General features: G+C 39.3%; 1 protein-coding gene across 1 annotated transcript; it reads left to right on the plus strand.

Annotated features, from left to right (window-relative positions):
• Window positions 1-42: 42 nt before the first annotated feature.
• heg1 (heart development protein with EGF-like domains 1) lies at window positions 43-15,262 on the plus strand. The gene is made up of 13 exons (XM_048194278.1): window positions 43-808; window positions 2,915-4,429; window positions 6,737-6,850; window positions 8,971-9,093; window positions 9,201-9,292; window positions 9,450-9,505; window positions 10,454-10,614; window positions 10,853-10,987; window positions 11,096-11,138; window positions 11,613-11,650; window positions 13,134-13,221; window positions 13,336-13,513; window positions 13,778-15,262. Exons 1-13 carry the CDS (start codon window positions 529-531, stop codon window positions 13,919-13,921), a joined length of 2,967 nt encoding a protein of 988 aa, XP_048050235.1. The 5' UTR covers window positions 43-528; the 3' UTR covers window positions 13,922-15,262.
• The last annotated feature ends 321 nt before the right edge of the window (window positions 15,263-15,583 follow it).

The raw sequence follows: 15,583 nt of genomic DNA on the forward strand, positions 1-15,583 counted from the left end.
AAAACCCTCTTAACTTTGATAAATAAAATGCACAACTTTACTCGGTAAAGAATCACTCATGTTGTCAGAAAATGCCAACTCTATTTAAAAAAAATAATATCAGGTTGCATTGTCACTGCTGTTAACATTTTATAAGTGATTTTTCCATGTCTTAATGCACAGAAATGTGTAAAAGTGGGGAGCTGATTATTTTGTGTAGTGTTAATGCTAACTAAGGTGGGGGAAGAAGAATCCCACCTGTTGTGGCTTCATCTGACTGTCATGTCTGTCTGAACCGAATTGAGCACACATTTGTGTAAGTGCGTTCATCCAGAGGAATGGGGTGGAAACCGCTATCGCCTGCCCGAGGGGAGGAGTCACCCACTGCTCCGGTTTCTCACTCTCACTGCCTGAAATAAAACCCTTCTAAGCCTTCATCTCCAACTTTAAACCTATCATAAGGAATTTACTCATGGGAAACTGTTAAACGGACTCACTTTCCGATGGTGACCCGGACCACTTTGGCGTTTTATTTATTAGGAAGTCATTATGATGGAAACGTGTGTCGCGAGAAGCGCTCACCGTGTGGTTTTCACGGTCTTTATGCTTGTCCTAAATACTGTGATTGCCGAAACTTTCACTACAGACACGGACACGGACACAGATAACCCATTAAGTACCGAACCTTTTTTTACTCGAACAACTGATTTAAAACAAACGTCCTCCTGGCCGGGGAGAGAGGCCACTGCTACAGCTGTGGATCTATCGAGTGGACCGGGGGAGATGACGGACGTTCCCGCCAGTGTGTCCATCACTGGAACGCGAGCGGGTGAGACTTCCACGCGCCTCTGGATGACTAAAAGTGTTGTCTACAATAGATAGGCAGCTCACTAGGTTCTGCAGCAGCCTCAGTCTATAGTCAGTATAAGTAGATAAGACTAAGTTTATTTTGTGGTGTACCACAGTAGTGTTGAAATGAACCTTTTGCAGTTATAAGAAATATTACAAAGATTCCACCTCCACTCAGAAGTTGATTATGTGATAAAGACTGAATTGTGTAAAGCACAGGAAAAATATTAAATATATTAAAATATTTTATATTTATACAATAAATGATCAATGTCAATCAATTATTATTATTATTGAAGTTGCAGTAGCCTACTAGTAGACTAAAAAGAAGAGTTTTTACTATGCAGCTGAAGCATATTGTCAACTATTAAGTCAATGTAATAAGATTACTTACACTCTGTTTACTCAGTTTTTGGAAGAGCATCTCTTTTAATGAATGACCTCCTTGGCTCATGAACATCCTGGTTCATAAACTGTTCCATTTTCTTGAGCCAATGAATTCTATTCAGTCTGCAGTTTGTTATTGATTATTATTATTATTTTGTGATTTAATTTTAAATAATTCCATTCCATGTAATTTTGGCATTTAAATACAATTAAATGCAGTGAATTGACTCTGATATACTCCACTCCTCAAATATTTTATAGTGAATGTTGAGTGATTGGGTATTTAAAAAAACTTTTTGCTGACGTTATGGATTAGCATTATATTGGCCAAAGGCCACTCAGCTTTCTAGGTATTGGTTTCAGAATTACTCTTTAAAAACCCCCATAAGGATTTAACAGTACTTTCCAATGAGCTTTATAGCCTCTGATCACATTGAAGACATCAAAGGATTTGCTACCATTATTTCTGGTAATAATCATTCATGTGCCATTGGATCCAGACGGGATATCAGTTATGTGGCACATTATTCTAACTTTATTTTCACATGCATAATTAGGAAATGTTCTGAGAAGAATGAGCTTCTTTTAAAAGCCTATAAAAATAATCGGAAGTATAAAATGTGAGCTGAGAAATATGTATTTTGTTTTCCAGACTTTTACAACTGTGATTGAGCACAATCTTTCTTGTATTTTGCATCAGTCTGAGTTAGACACATTTCATTTTTCTCATGCAGTATTGTCCAGATCATATTAAAACTACTTTGTGTAAAACAGCTTGTTCTTAGGCCTGTCTCCATCCCCATCAGTTAGAGCTGACTGGATATAATGCAATGAACATACAGTAATGCAAGCTCAAAGATCTTATGTTGAAAGACCTCTGTAATGCAAGCTGAAAGAGGCATTTTCAGCAAGTGAGTCAATTCTTAGAATGGGACATAACCTAAAAACCTATCATGGCTTTCAACACTACAATCAACTTTGAATCCATCTCATTCTTCAACAGATGTAAATATTGTGGAAACATTCATTTCACAATAGCTCATTTAGATTCAAATGGATTTCTGCAAACCAGAATTATGAGCGTTGTATGCTATCATTTTATTTTGTAGCCATGTGCGACTAAGAAACAAAGCAACAAGTATGTCTTACTGTACTTTATTCAACTGATTTACATATTTTAAAAGATACAATCTAAATGAAAGTGAAAGTTTATATTAAGAGTATCTAGGGCTGATTTGTTGACCATAAAGGTGATGCTACCAAATAATTTTTTTAATAAGTGTGCACCAAGAAGCATCCTAATCCAGTCAGCGGTTCACTTGATTATAGTTTTGCCTGTGTATGAACTTCATGCAGGCAGTGACAACGCTGTAATATGGACTTTGCTAGGTCAGCTGAAGGAAGGAAACAGCAGGTCCCAATGGGTCAGATCCCCTCCATTTTTAGGGCTCAATCTTTTGTTAGGTTAGACAAGCTTGGCTGCCAATTGTTCTCCACCCAAAATCATTACATCCGCAGTCACTTCTGAAAACATCTCACATAGTTCATAAAGTTTCCCAAGGCTCACACTACATGAAGCGCACCCTAGTGGTCATGCTTCTCAAATTTCCCAATCCTGAATTTCATTATTATTAACTGTTTTGATGTTTTAAATATATAGTTTCCAATATTTTATTGTTCGTTATTTTTTCCAAACTAGGACATTCAGAAAAACCTTTACTCATCTCTACAAATACAGCGGACTGGACGACTAGGATGGTCACAGATGAGTCCACTGAACATCTGCGGTCTGACGAAGAGCTTACCCATAATGCCACAGCCCAGTGGGAGGGTTCATCAGTAGCATCGCACAGCATCACCAGCCACCAGCCAGTGACAGAGGCCCGAACAGTGCGAGACATTTCCGTAACGAATCTGAAAGATGTTGACACCACCGACTCGTTCTCTCACACTGATAGCACCTACATTTCCACCACCAACCGAGTCGGAGAACGCACACTGCTCTCGGTGAACTCCAACAGCACCTCTGCGTACACTGAAGACTCCAACTCCTCTGTTGCTGGGAGCTGGGAGCAAAGGACATCAGGATCCACCCAAGTCGAGGAGAAAACAGTAGAAGATGTATCTACAGTGTCTGATAAGACTGAGCCCACTTTTGAAGATCATAATGCCACCGATGCAACTCAAGGCCTCTCTTTGGAGACAGAGCAGTCAACGTTGTCCCAAGGCACTGAGTCACAGACAGGACAACCTAGTGTCACAGGACAGACCTTTGAGCAGGTGTCCGATAATGACAATCCAAATTCAACACCCCCGCTTACAGTGATCACTAGTGTTGAAGAGGAAACAGATGTCACATCGGTGAGCAGTGAGACATCTTATACAGAAACCGGTGACTCTGTTTCGTCTATCCCACCCTTTACCTCTGGCGAACACACCAATGCCACTAGCACATCCCAACAAAGCAGTGATTCCACAGTGACTTATTCAGTGGATACTGGTGCTTCCACTGAGTTTTCAACCGGATCTGTCAGCTCCACTGGCCGTGAGGAATCCAAAGGGTCTCCGACCCATACAGTGGAGGAGACGACCATTCGGGGCCTGACTACTGCACCCCCAGTGCTTGAGGATGTAGCCACCACAGTTGATGACTCGGTGACTTGGTCCCTTACTAGCCAAGCGCCCTTTGTCACCAAAACCGATGATCAGACAAACACGGAAGTGGTGCCAACATCTACCGCACCAACAACTCAGAGGACACAGGTTACGGAGGAAGCCACTAACAAAGCATCTACCGTCTACAGTTCTACCAACACATTCACTACCATGCCTCCTCCCCTCACCACCCGTCAGCTCCAACCAAGCACCACACCGCAAGTGCAATCAGAACACACTACCATCGTTACCACCGATATCGTTCAGGTGCTGCGGACGACACCCTCCACAGCTCAGGGCCCGGTTACGTCCGCTACTGGTGTACCACAGGCACCCAGTACATCTGATTCTGCTGACGTCACCACCTTGCATATAGAAACTAGTACGGCCACGCCAGGAAACACTACTGCACATGGTGGACGTGCAACAACACCTTACAGCAAAAGCACCCCGACCAGGACCACTGTGGCAGTAACCACCAGGAATCACACGGAGAGAAGCACCACAGAAATAGGAACCACAACCATGCAGATGCCTTTTAGGTCAACAGCATCAACAGGTATGATATCAACAGATATCAACAGGTATTTATACAGTGATGTACTACAGCAACATTCAGATCATCTTTTTTGTTGGTAATATTAATGGTGCTTGTTGCACCAGTGCACAGATATTACAATTCTGTCCCATGACCGATAAATGTTCGATATAACTTTTATGTACGGTACCGTACATTTTTTGGGCTCTATCATTCATCCGGCGCAATGCGGCGCTAGGTGCGTCGCAAGTGTTTTTTGCTAGTTTCGGCCTGACGTAGTTATCATTTTCACGTCCTGCACCACGGTGTTCAAATAGCAAATGCATTTGTGTGCCCATTGGCATGCCGGTCTGAAAATGAGGTGTGTTCAGGCGCATTGTTGGCATGTTGCTATATTGAGGCAACTGAAATAGATGCCATTGACCAACTGAAACCTGGTCTAAAGTCAATAGTGCAATATATATATATATATATTTTGTTATTTAAAGAGCACGTTAGAAGAGAGCTTGCAAATTCCGCCAGATAAATAGCAAATCCACCATGGTGCGAGCGCAACTGGCTTTTAAAGAGAATGGGAGATAAGACTCTGATTGGTTTATTGCACATTACACCCAAAACACACCCATAACTCATTAAGAGAATAGAGACAACCCTTTTAGACCATGCACCGGGTGTGCCGACCATTTTCCTCGTCGTTAAAATAGCAAAAGTGGATTTGGACATGCCCTAAGTGCACGTGCGCCGTGTGCTTTAGACCATGTGCTTAGAACGTTAAAATAGGGCACATAATGTTACAAAAGATTTCTATTTCAAATAAATGTTGTTACTTTCTGTTCATTAAAGAATCATGAAAAAAATGTATCAATGTTTTCACAAAAAAAAAAAAGCAGCACAATCGTTTTCTACATTGATAATAATAAGAAATGTTTCTTGAGCACCAAGTGATGTTTAATTAACAAAGTTCGGGAGGAGCATGTTCAGATAATTAACCTAATTTATATGAGAGGAGCGCAATCAGTTAATCAACTCAGTTAACGATAAAAGATATATATACAGCAACCTTACCTCTGTTCTTTGACCGTTTATCAGCATCCCTCCACCACCCCATCTCCTCACTTCTAGTTCTTAACTGACTCTATCTAATTATATGTAAGTGTGAACTCGTGAAATCAGTATAGAAATAAATTGTATTTTAAAATATATTCAGATAAAATATAGTTATTTTAAATTGTAATAATATGTCATATTTATTATAGTATTTAATTTTATTCATGTTTTTACTGTATTTTCAGCTTTTTTGAGTATAACAGACTTATTTAAAAAACATTAAAAAATCTTACTGGCCCCAAAACTGTGAACAGTAGTGTGTGCATTTGTCTAAATAAATAAAAAAATGAAACACTAAAAACTAAAATTAAATGATACAAGTGAATTTAGGCATCACAGCATTACAATGTACTGTGCAAAAAAATGGATATTCATTTTCAAATATATAAATTTTTAATAAATTATTAGTGTTTTTAAAAGATTAACTTTAAGTGAGCGTTAGATGGAAAATAGGAGAAATGAGCATGCACAATTAAATCTACAATATTGGTTGATATATATCAAAATATGCATAATTTATCATGCATCGATTGTGTAACGGACATTAATGATACCTTAAATCAAAGAGATGTGTGCTATTCATTTTTTTTAAATGATCAGACTTAAAGGCATAGTCCACCCAAAAATGAAACCTCTTTCTTCATTTGCTCATCCTCATTTCGTACCAAACCTGTATGACTGACTTTGCCAAAGACTTGTATTGTATGGACAAAAAACACTGCAACATTTCTCAAAATATCTTCTTTCATGTTCCACAGAAGAAAGACATTCATACAGTTTTGGAAAGACATGAGGTTGAGTAAATGATGACAGAGTTTTCACTTCTGTGTGGATTATCCCTAAAATCTTCACTTAGCAGGTGATAAAATAGACAAACAAGTCCTATAGACTTACACTGAAAGAGAGACTTGGGTCGGCTTTTTTGACTCAGACTAGTAAGCAACACTCTTGCAACCGCATAGCATGGTGTTACTCCTAAAACATACTCAGAATACCTTAGCAACCACATAGCAACATTCTAGCAACCACACTAGCATACTGAAGATGATTTTTGCACATACAAGCACCACTCCTCTTCAGAAAAAGTACAAATCTTAATGTTAAAAAAACACATTACACAATTCAGTATATATAAAATCTTTAAGTTATAACATACATTGTTTGTGACTTAACATGTTCATTTGAATTACTTCTGAACAATTCTCTCTTTCTCCTCTGTAGGTCATGCGTGTGGGCCTAAAACCTGTGCAAATGGAGGCCGCTGTGTTAGATCAGCTGAGGGAAGTTACCACTGCCAGTGTCTGCCTGCATGGACAGGACCCTTCTGCACTGAAGGTAAGAAGCCCACTTTAAAGGGATAGTTCACCCAAAAATGAGAATTTGATATTTATCTGCTTACCCCCAGCGCATCCAAGATGTAGGTACATTTACATTACATTTATTCATTTGGCAGACGCTTTTATCCAAAGCGACTTACAAGTGAGGAATACAACAAGCGAGTCGTCATGACGAGGCAAATAGACAAGAAGTGCTCATAATACAAGTTATAGGCAGTGCTCAGATTATCCTAAGATACAATAGAGAGGGATTAGAGGAAGTGAAAGGATAGGAGTAAGAAGTTGGTAGCCAGTGAAGAGAGATGAAGAGAGGCGTGACGTGGGCTCTTTTGGGCTCGTTGAAGACGAGACGTGCTGCAGCGTTCTGAATCATTTGTAGAGGCTTGATTGTGCATGATGGCAGTCCAGCCAGAAGAGCATTGCAGTAATCAAGCCTAGAAATGACCAGGGCCTGGACCAGAAGTTGTGTTGCATGTTCTGTTAGAAAGGGCCTGATTTTCCTGATGTTGTATAGTGCAAATCTGCATGACCGAGCTGTCTTTGCAATGTGGTCTTTGAAGGACAGTTGGTCATCAAGGATTACTCCAAGATTTCTGGCCGAATTTGACGGGGTAATTGAGGATGTACCTATCTGGATGCTGAAATCGTGATTTAGAGTCGGATTGGCAGGGAAGACGAGAAGCTCAGTCTTAGCCAGGTTGAGCTGTAGATGATGTTCTTTCATCCATGCCGAGATGCCCGCCAGACAGCTTGAGATTCGTGCAGCTACTGTGGGATCATCTGGTTGGAATGAAAGGAAGAGTTGTGTGTCATCAGCATAGCAATGGTAGGAGAAACCATGTGCCTGAATGATGGGACCAAGTGATGTAGTGTAAATGGAGAAGAGGAGGGGTCCAAGAACTGAACCCTGAGGAACACCCGTGGTTAGTTGATGAGCTTTGGATACCTCCCCTCTCCAGGCAACCCTGAAAGACCTTCCTGTGAGATAGGATTCAAACCAGAGAAGCGGAGTACCTGTGATGCCCAGTGATGAGAGGGTGGACAGGAGGATCTGATGATTCACCGTGTCAAAGGCAGCAGATAGATCGAGCAGAATGAGAACTGATGATTTGGAATCAGCCTTTGCAATCCGCAGGGATTCAGTGACCGACAGCAGTGCAGTCTCAGTCGAGTGGCCACTCTTGAAACCGGATTGATTGACATCCAATTGGTTGCTCTGTGAGAGGAAAGATGACACCTGGTTGAAAACAACTCGTTCAAGTGTTTTTCCTATGAATGGTAGGAGAGAAACAGGTCTGTAGCTGTCTACAATAGATGTGTTTAATGTGGGTTTCTTAAGCAGTGGGGTTACCCGAGCCTGCTTGAATGTGTTAGGGAAAGTGCCAGTGTGGAGAGATGTGTTGATGATGTGTGTCAGTGCTGGTAAAATTGTGGGAGCGATGGCTTGTAGAAGGTGTGTGGGGATGGGATCTAGAGGGCAGGTGGTGGGATGGCTGGAGAGGAGAAGTTTGGATACTTCTGTCTCAGTGAGGGGGGAGAATGAAGAGAGGAGGTGTGTGGCTGTGTGTGTGGTTGGTCTGAGTTCCTGTAGGTGACTTTGTTTCTTCAGTAGAACACAAATGATGATTTTTAACTGCAACCGTTGCCATCTGTCAGTCAAATAATGCGAGTGAATGGGAACTCGAACAATAAGAGTCGAAAAAACTTGCATAGACAAATCCAAATTAAACCCTGTGGCTCGTGACGGCACATTGATGTCCTAAGACACGAAACGATCGGTTTGTGCGAGAAACCGAACAGTATTTATATCATTTTTTACCTCTAAAACACCACTATGTCCAACTGCGTTCAGCACTCGGTTAGTGAGGTCTGATAGCGCTCTGACAGTGGCAGTGATGTCTAGCACTCATTGAAGTATACGCGCGAGACATTACTGCCATTGTCAGAGCGCGATCAGACCTCACTAACAGAGTGCTGAACGCAGTTGGACATAGTGGTGTTTTAGAGGACAGGAATTGACTGTGAGATCCCTAATGCCACAATATGTATATTAGTTATGTAATACATGTTTGTGACAAAAATGAGCATGGATTGATTATGCGTTGTGTTTTTCTGTAGATGTGGACGAGTGTGTGAATAGTCCGTGCCCCCAGGGTTCAGTGTGCGTCAACACAGGTGGCTCTTTCAGCTGTGAATGTGCCATGGGCTTTGACCTGGAGGATGGCCGCAGTTGTACGCAAGGTAGGTGGTCAGTTGTCCACACTAAAATAATATCCAGAATACATACAGTTATTTCTTGGATAACTCTGTGCTATCCTCATTTAATTTGCTTTGACTTTACCCTGCAGTGAAGACATTTTTGGGCACCTTCACCGTCAACAACTCCATGCACCTCAGAAGTTCAGGTCTGCATGAGCTCCACAGAGAGATCCTACAGCTGGTATGCAACAATATGCTGCATTTCACACCTGACCTCTCCACCTTACAACCACACAATGCAGCTAATGTTATGTAGCAACCATTATGGAACATGATAAATGAATGTATTGAACATGGAGTTGGGGTTTATTTGATACATGTGTGTATTGTTTTTTCAGCTCAATGCCTCTCTCTCCACCTTCCATGGTTACAGACGCTCCACTTTGGGTAAAAGGTGAGTTTCTACTGATCTTCCAGAAGGAAGACCCAGAAGGAATATTAGGCCATACAAGGCATGAAAATCATTTCATTAAATCAAAATTTAATTGTTCATACTGTACCATGCAACTACTGGAGTGTCAATATCCTTTTACTGTACCATTATACAACGGTAGATATATTTGTGTAGGCAGGACTGTTTTATGTTTTGTACATGTGAGAAGAATTATTGTGAAATTACAGAGTAAGACGTGTCAAAAAAAAAGGAAAACATTGCTTATAATGGGTGTAACACAAAGCACAGTTTAGTTGTTTACAGTTACTAAACAACATTAAATGGATTAAATTAATTTGATACATTTTTAATAAAGTTAAAATATTTAATGAAATTATTAAATTCAATGGATTATCCAAAAATGGCATTACCACATTATTAAATAAACTAATATATATATATAAAGCCTACACTTCTGTTGAAAAGTTTGAGTTTGGGAAGATTTTTTAAAAATATTTGTTAAACTTATTTAAAAATAAGTTTTTTTATGCTCACCTAGTGGTTCATTTATTCGATCAAAAATACAGTAAAACAGTAATTACAATTGTAGTTTTCTATTTTAATATACTATAAAATGAAATTTTTTCCTGTGATGTCAATTTTTTGTAACATGTTTTTACTGTCAATTTAACTTTTGATCAATTTAATGCATCCTTGCTGAAAAAAATACAATTATGATTAATAAAACACATGCATATGTTCAGTCATATAAATATATCCATTCTATAATTTAATGTATTTAATTTCCAGCTAAAAATTATTAGAGTGTGATACTGTTATAAATAGAGATTCTGGTCATACCAGTTACAACGTTTCAGGAATTCATATTCCTATTATATGTAAATTCATTTCTGACTTGAGTTCAGGGTGTGATTTTTTTTTTTTTTTTCTTTGTTCCCAAATGTGCAGAGATGGAGAAGGTGTGCAGATCTCAGCGGTGAATATGTTTTCACTCTCCACCAATGTGACCAGCACGGACGTCTACAACAGCATCCAGATGTCCCTGAGCAACTGCAGCCGGACGTACTCACACTGCACCATTAAGCTTCAGCACCAGCTCTCATATCAAGGTACCATTCATCGCTCGCTGTTTGCTTCATACTCTTATCTCAAATCCATTCCCTCTGTTCCTCCACTCCACTCCACCACTTCAGAGATATGATAACACCAGTCACGCAATACACACGGATAACACATTCTTGAGGGGGGCTGTTTCAGTTGGCCTCTACAATACTATTTTGGAAAGCTCTTTGTGGCACTGTTTATCTCTGGGAAACCATTTGTTCTGAAGCACTTCTTTCCGTTTAGTGGAGAGCCTGTGCTCGGCTCAGAAAACCAAGTGTGATTCGCAGTACTCTGAGTGCAACGACACTAGCGGGATCCCATACTGTCAGTGCCACCCGGGGTACTTTAAAAAGAACCCGGGCGACATGACCTGCAGAGGTACAACATACTCTTGTCCCTTTTCAGTTGTTTGAATAATTAAACTGTGGGATTTTGTGGAGTGTCTCATTTTACATGTTTCATTTCTTTAAAATTGCAATTTTTTAGACTGTGGAGATGGACTCAAGCTTGTTAATGGCAACTGTGTTGAGTAAGTATGTGGATTATTAAATATCACTGTAAATGACCAGTCAAAAGTTTGGACATACCTACTCATTCTGTATTATATGGGAATTATGTTAAAATGTTAAACAAGTCTTGTATTTTAGCTTCTTCATCATAGCCACTCTTTGCTTAGATTACAGCTCTGAACACCCTGGGCATTCTCTCAACTTCATGAGGTGCCACCTGAGAAGCTTTTTAAACAGTTTTGAAGGAGCTCCCATTTATGCTGGGCATGCTTGTTGCTTGTTGGCTGCTTTTCCTTCACTATCCGGTCCAACTCGTCCATTTCCAATTTCAGGGGTTTAAGCATAAGCCTTTAAATCAAAAGCTTTTTAAGATCATGGGAAACAAATTGAGCCAATAGTGTCCAAACTTTTCAGTGGTAGCCTTGTTTGTATTTGTTTTGTACATGCGTATTTTGTAGCAAAAAACCAGACTTGTTTTTTTAACTTTTTCACAGGTGCATGTTTGGATTTGGAGGTTTCAACTGCAATAATTGTAAGATTTTATTTTAATTTATATTATATTTGTAATTATAAATGCTTTAATTCACCCAAAAATGAAAATTCTATCATTAATTACTCACCCTCATGTCGTTCTACACCCATAAGATATTTGTTGATCTTCTGAACACAAATTAAGATATTTTTGACGAAATCCGATAGGTATATGACATAGATAGCAATATAATCAACACTTTTAAGGTCCCGAAAGGTACTAAAGACATCGTTAAAACAGTTGACGTGACTGCAGTGGTTCAACCTTAATTTTATAAAGCGACGAGACGCTGTTAACATTCAGCACTATTAGCCGGCTCCTGCATCAGCATCATATGAATGCATCGTGATGCTCACGTGAACAGCATCTGCCAATACTGAGCCAGCATTCGGACGTAGAACCTGGAAGCGATGAATTATAAAATTAAGGTTGAACCACTGCAGTCACGTCGACTGTTTTAACGATGTCTTTAGTACCTTTCTGGACCTTGAAAGTGTTGATTATATTGTTGTCTATGGACAAGTCACATACCTATTGGATTTCATCAAAAATATCTTAACTTGTGTTCCGAAAATGAATGAAGGTCTTACGTGTTTGGAACGACATGAGTAATTAATGACAGAATTTTTATTTTTGGGTGAACTAACCCTTTAAAGGTCCCGTTCTTCATGATCCCATGTTTCAAACTTTAGTTAGTGTGTAATGTTGTAGTTAGAGTATAAATAAAATCTGTAAAATTTTAAAGCTCAAAGTTCAATGCCAAGCGAGATATTTTATTTAACAGAAGTCGCCTACATCGAACGGCCATTTTGGACTACATCCCTCTACTTCCTTCTTTAATGACGTCACTAAAACAGTTTTTTGACTAACCTCCGCCCACAGGAATACACAAGAGTTGCGTTTGTAGAGTGTGTTTGTCACCATGTCGTCGAAACGCTGTTATTTTCATCCCGCAGTCCAATCACCGGGTCTGATTCCGGCTCAAATTGATAGGGTAAAATTAAAGACATGTTTACAATAACACTGAGCGCGTGCATCTCCACGTTATGGTAAGAGGCGTGACCTTTCCGGGCAAGGAGCGCTAAACTGCTGTGGAATCACAACACAGGAACCGCTGGCACAATCAGAACTCGTTACGTATTTCTGAAGGAGGGACTTCATAGAACAAGGAAGTCATCAGCCCGTTTTTATGACCGTGGAAACAGCGGTATACAGATAAGTAAATTATGTGAAAAATACTGTGTTTTTTTACACGCGAAACATGAACACATGTTATATTGCACACTATAAACACAATCAAAGCTTCAAAAAACCACGAAAAACGGGACCTTTAAAAGTAAAAGATTTAAAAATAACTTAAATGCAATGTGATATATAAAGCTAGTGAAAATATATAATTCTGTTAAAACTGTATTTGTTTCAGACTAAAGTTTTCAATAAATAAAATATTTTTATGTCGCTAAAATAACCTTGTGTTTAATAGTTTATAAGCTGATAGCCGTGGTGGTCTCTCCTGCTGGAGGAGCTCTTCTTTTGATCGTCGTCATTGCTCTTATAGTCACCTGCTGCAAGTAAGATCATAATAAAAAATTGCAACTTCCTCCTTATTTTACAGATAAATTGCTTTATTTATGTTTTTAAAATTACAAAAATGTCTCAAGAATTTTTTTTCACTGCATCCTCAGAAAGGACAAAAATGACATCAACAAAATCATCTTCAAAAGTGGAGACCTTCAGATGTCGCCCTACGCAGAGTTTCCTAAGAGTAACCGTGTGTCAATGGAGTGGGGCAGAGAGACTATTGAGATGCAGGAGAACGGCAGTACCAAAAATCTCCTGCAAATGACAGACATTTATTACTCGGTATGTTCATATGCACTTATCTTTTGAACTTTTTATGTTTGACCTCCAGAGATTTCATTGATCATTTATACTTTATTGTAAAACTAGAATTGAGCCATGGCACATATGCAGGCATTGAGAGTTTGAATCTGTCTCATGATGTTTGGTTAAAAATTAATAAAACCAAGAAGGAAAAAAAAAAACACTTCACATGGCCGTGCACATCCTGAATTGGTGGATTTTCCACATGATTAACTAATTTGTGGCTGCTATTCTCTCTTTTAGCCTGCGCTGAGGAACTCTGACCTGGAGCGTAATGGTCTGTATCCGTTCTCCGGCCTCCCCGGTTCAAGGCATTCCTGTATCTACCCAGCTCAGTGGAACCCTTCCTTCATAAGCGACGATTCGCGGCGAAGGGACTACTTCTGACGGCCTTACCCAGCAGGCGTGCAATTTGATGCTGCATATAGGCTCTCTTGCTGTGGTTGCACTCGTTGCAGATTCTGGAGCTGGATACTGACCACTAAAGGCCTTTGAATGTGAAAATGAGCTGGCAGAAAAAGACCATTATCTGTGAGACTGGAAGAAAGCCGCAGAGCCCTGTCGGGTCAATTTAGAATTTGAACACAATGCCACAATAAGATTTTAGTTTCTGGTGCGGAGCTGATGAGCTGACGTTCTCAGAGCGTGGAATTTAAACTAGACAAATGAAGAATAACACATAAGATGCCTGAGCTACAGTATAACTTTTATATCATAAAAGTTTGCACTATGAACTCCTCACACAGATATTATCTCAAATGGAAAAAGCCATAAATGTATCATATTTATACTTGGAATAATGTATCCAACTGGTTTGTTACTGTGTTTTTGTGAGTGATGGATGTCTGTTTGAGTATGTTCATCAAAGGTTAAAGGGATTGTTGACCCCAAAATGAAAATTCTGTCATCATTTTCTCACCCAAAACCCGTATGCCTTTCTATCCACTGTGAAACACCAAAGGAGTTATTTGTGAAAAGAATGTCCAAACTGCTCTTGTCTATAAAATGATGACACACAAAGCATGTAGATCCAGCTGACTTGGAATATAGTATTGACAATTATAATGTTTTATGGTGCTTGAGCTTGACAGCCCCTGGTCCGCATTCACATACATTGTATGGAATAGAGCAGTGTGAACATTATTCAAAACATCTGGAAATGGTTTGGAACAACATGAGGGCGAGTATATGATGACATTATTAAATTTTTTGGGTAAACCATCTCTTTAATACTTTGTAGTGGTAACGTTTTATATGAAACATTGTGAGATTTACGCTGGAGAACTGAACCTGTGCAAAAGCTGGTAGGATTTTGAAACTATATTACTGGATGCAGCATTTGTGTGAAATGTAGCAAATATTGCCACAAGGTGTTACGGTTTGTTTGAACAACAGTAATAATCATAAAACGCAGTGCTGCCTTGTTTTCCTAATTTATTTTATTTAAGTTTTCTGATTCAGATAAAGATACTGTAGTATTATCTGAGGACCTCCCATGTGTTTGTATGGATGCTTTAGTGGTGCATGAGAGGATGGACTCCACCTGGTGCCAGGTGTCCATTTTATTTTAACTAATGTGTGTTCTTGTGAGATGTGCTTTATTTGTAATCTTTAATATCAGAGACTGCTTTCTTAACTCATTAGTATTTTCCCCTCCTCTGTGGATGGTCAATTTAATCTGGCGTTGTAGTCAGAATTGTATTGTAAAATAAAGGAGAAATAAAGTTAGATTTCTTGTGTTTGTTTTACCTTCATCTATTTAATATTAAAGAATAGTTCACCCAAAAGTGATATCTGATCCCTCACTTAGCCCGACCTTAAAAACTGACCAATCCTACCTACTGACCTTCCGACCGATCTGTGGTCATTTGTGGTCACTTTATTTATGTAAGAAGGATCTTTATATTTGGAATAGTTGTACATATTTTCTTTATGACTTAAAATTGATTACCAGTTCTCTGTTAATTTCCCCTTTTGTTGAAATTCCAACTTAGTCGTTCTCACACGTCTCGTGACCAGTCTCAGACCTGATAAGGTTCGTCTAATGGC

Source organism: Megalobrama amblycephala, linkage group LG6, assembly GCF_018812025.1.
Source record: "Megalobrama amblycephala isolate DHTTF-2021 linkage group LG6, ASM1881202v1, whole genome shotgun sequence".
Taxonomy (NCBI): Eukaryota; Metazoa; Chordata; class Actinopteri; order Cypriniformes; family Xenocyprididae; genus Megalobrama; species Megalobrama amblycephala.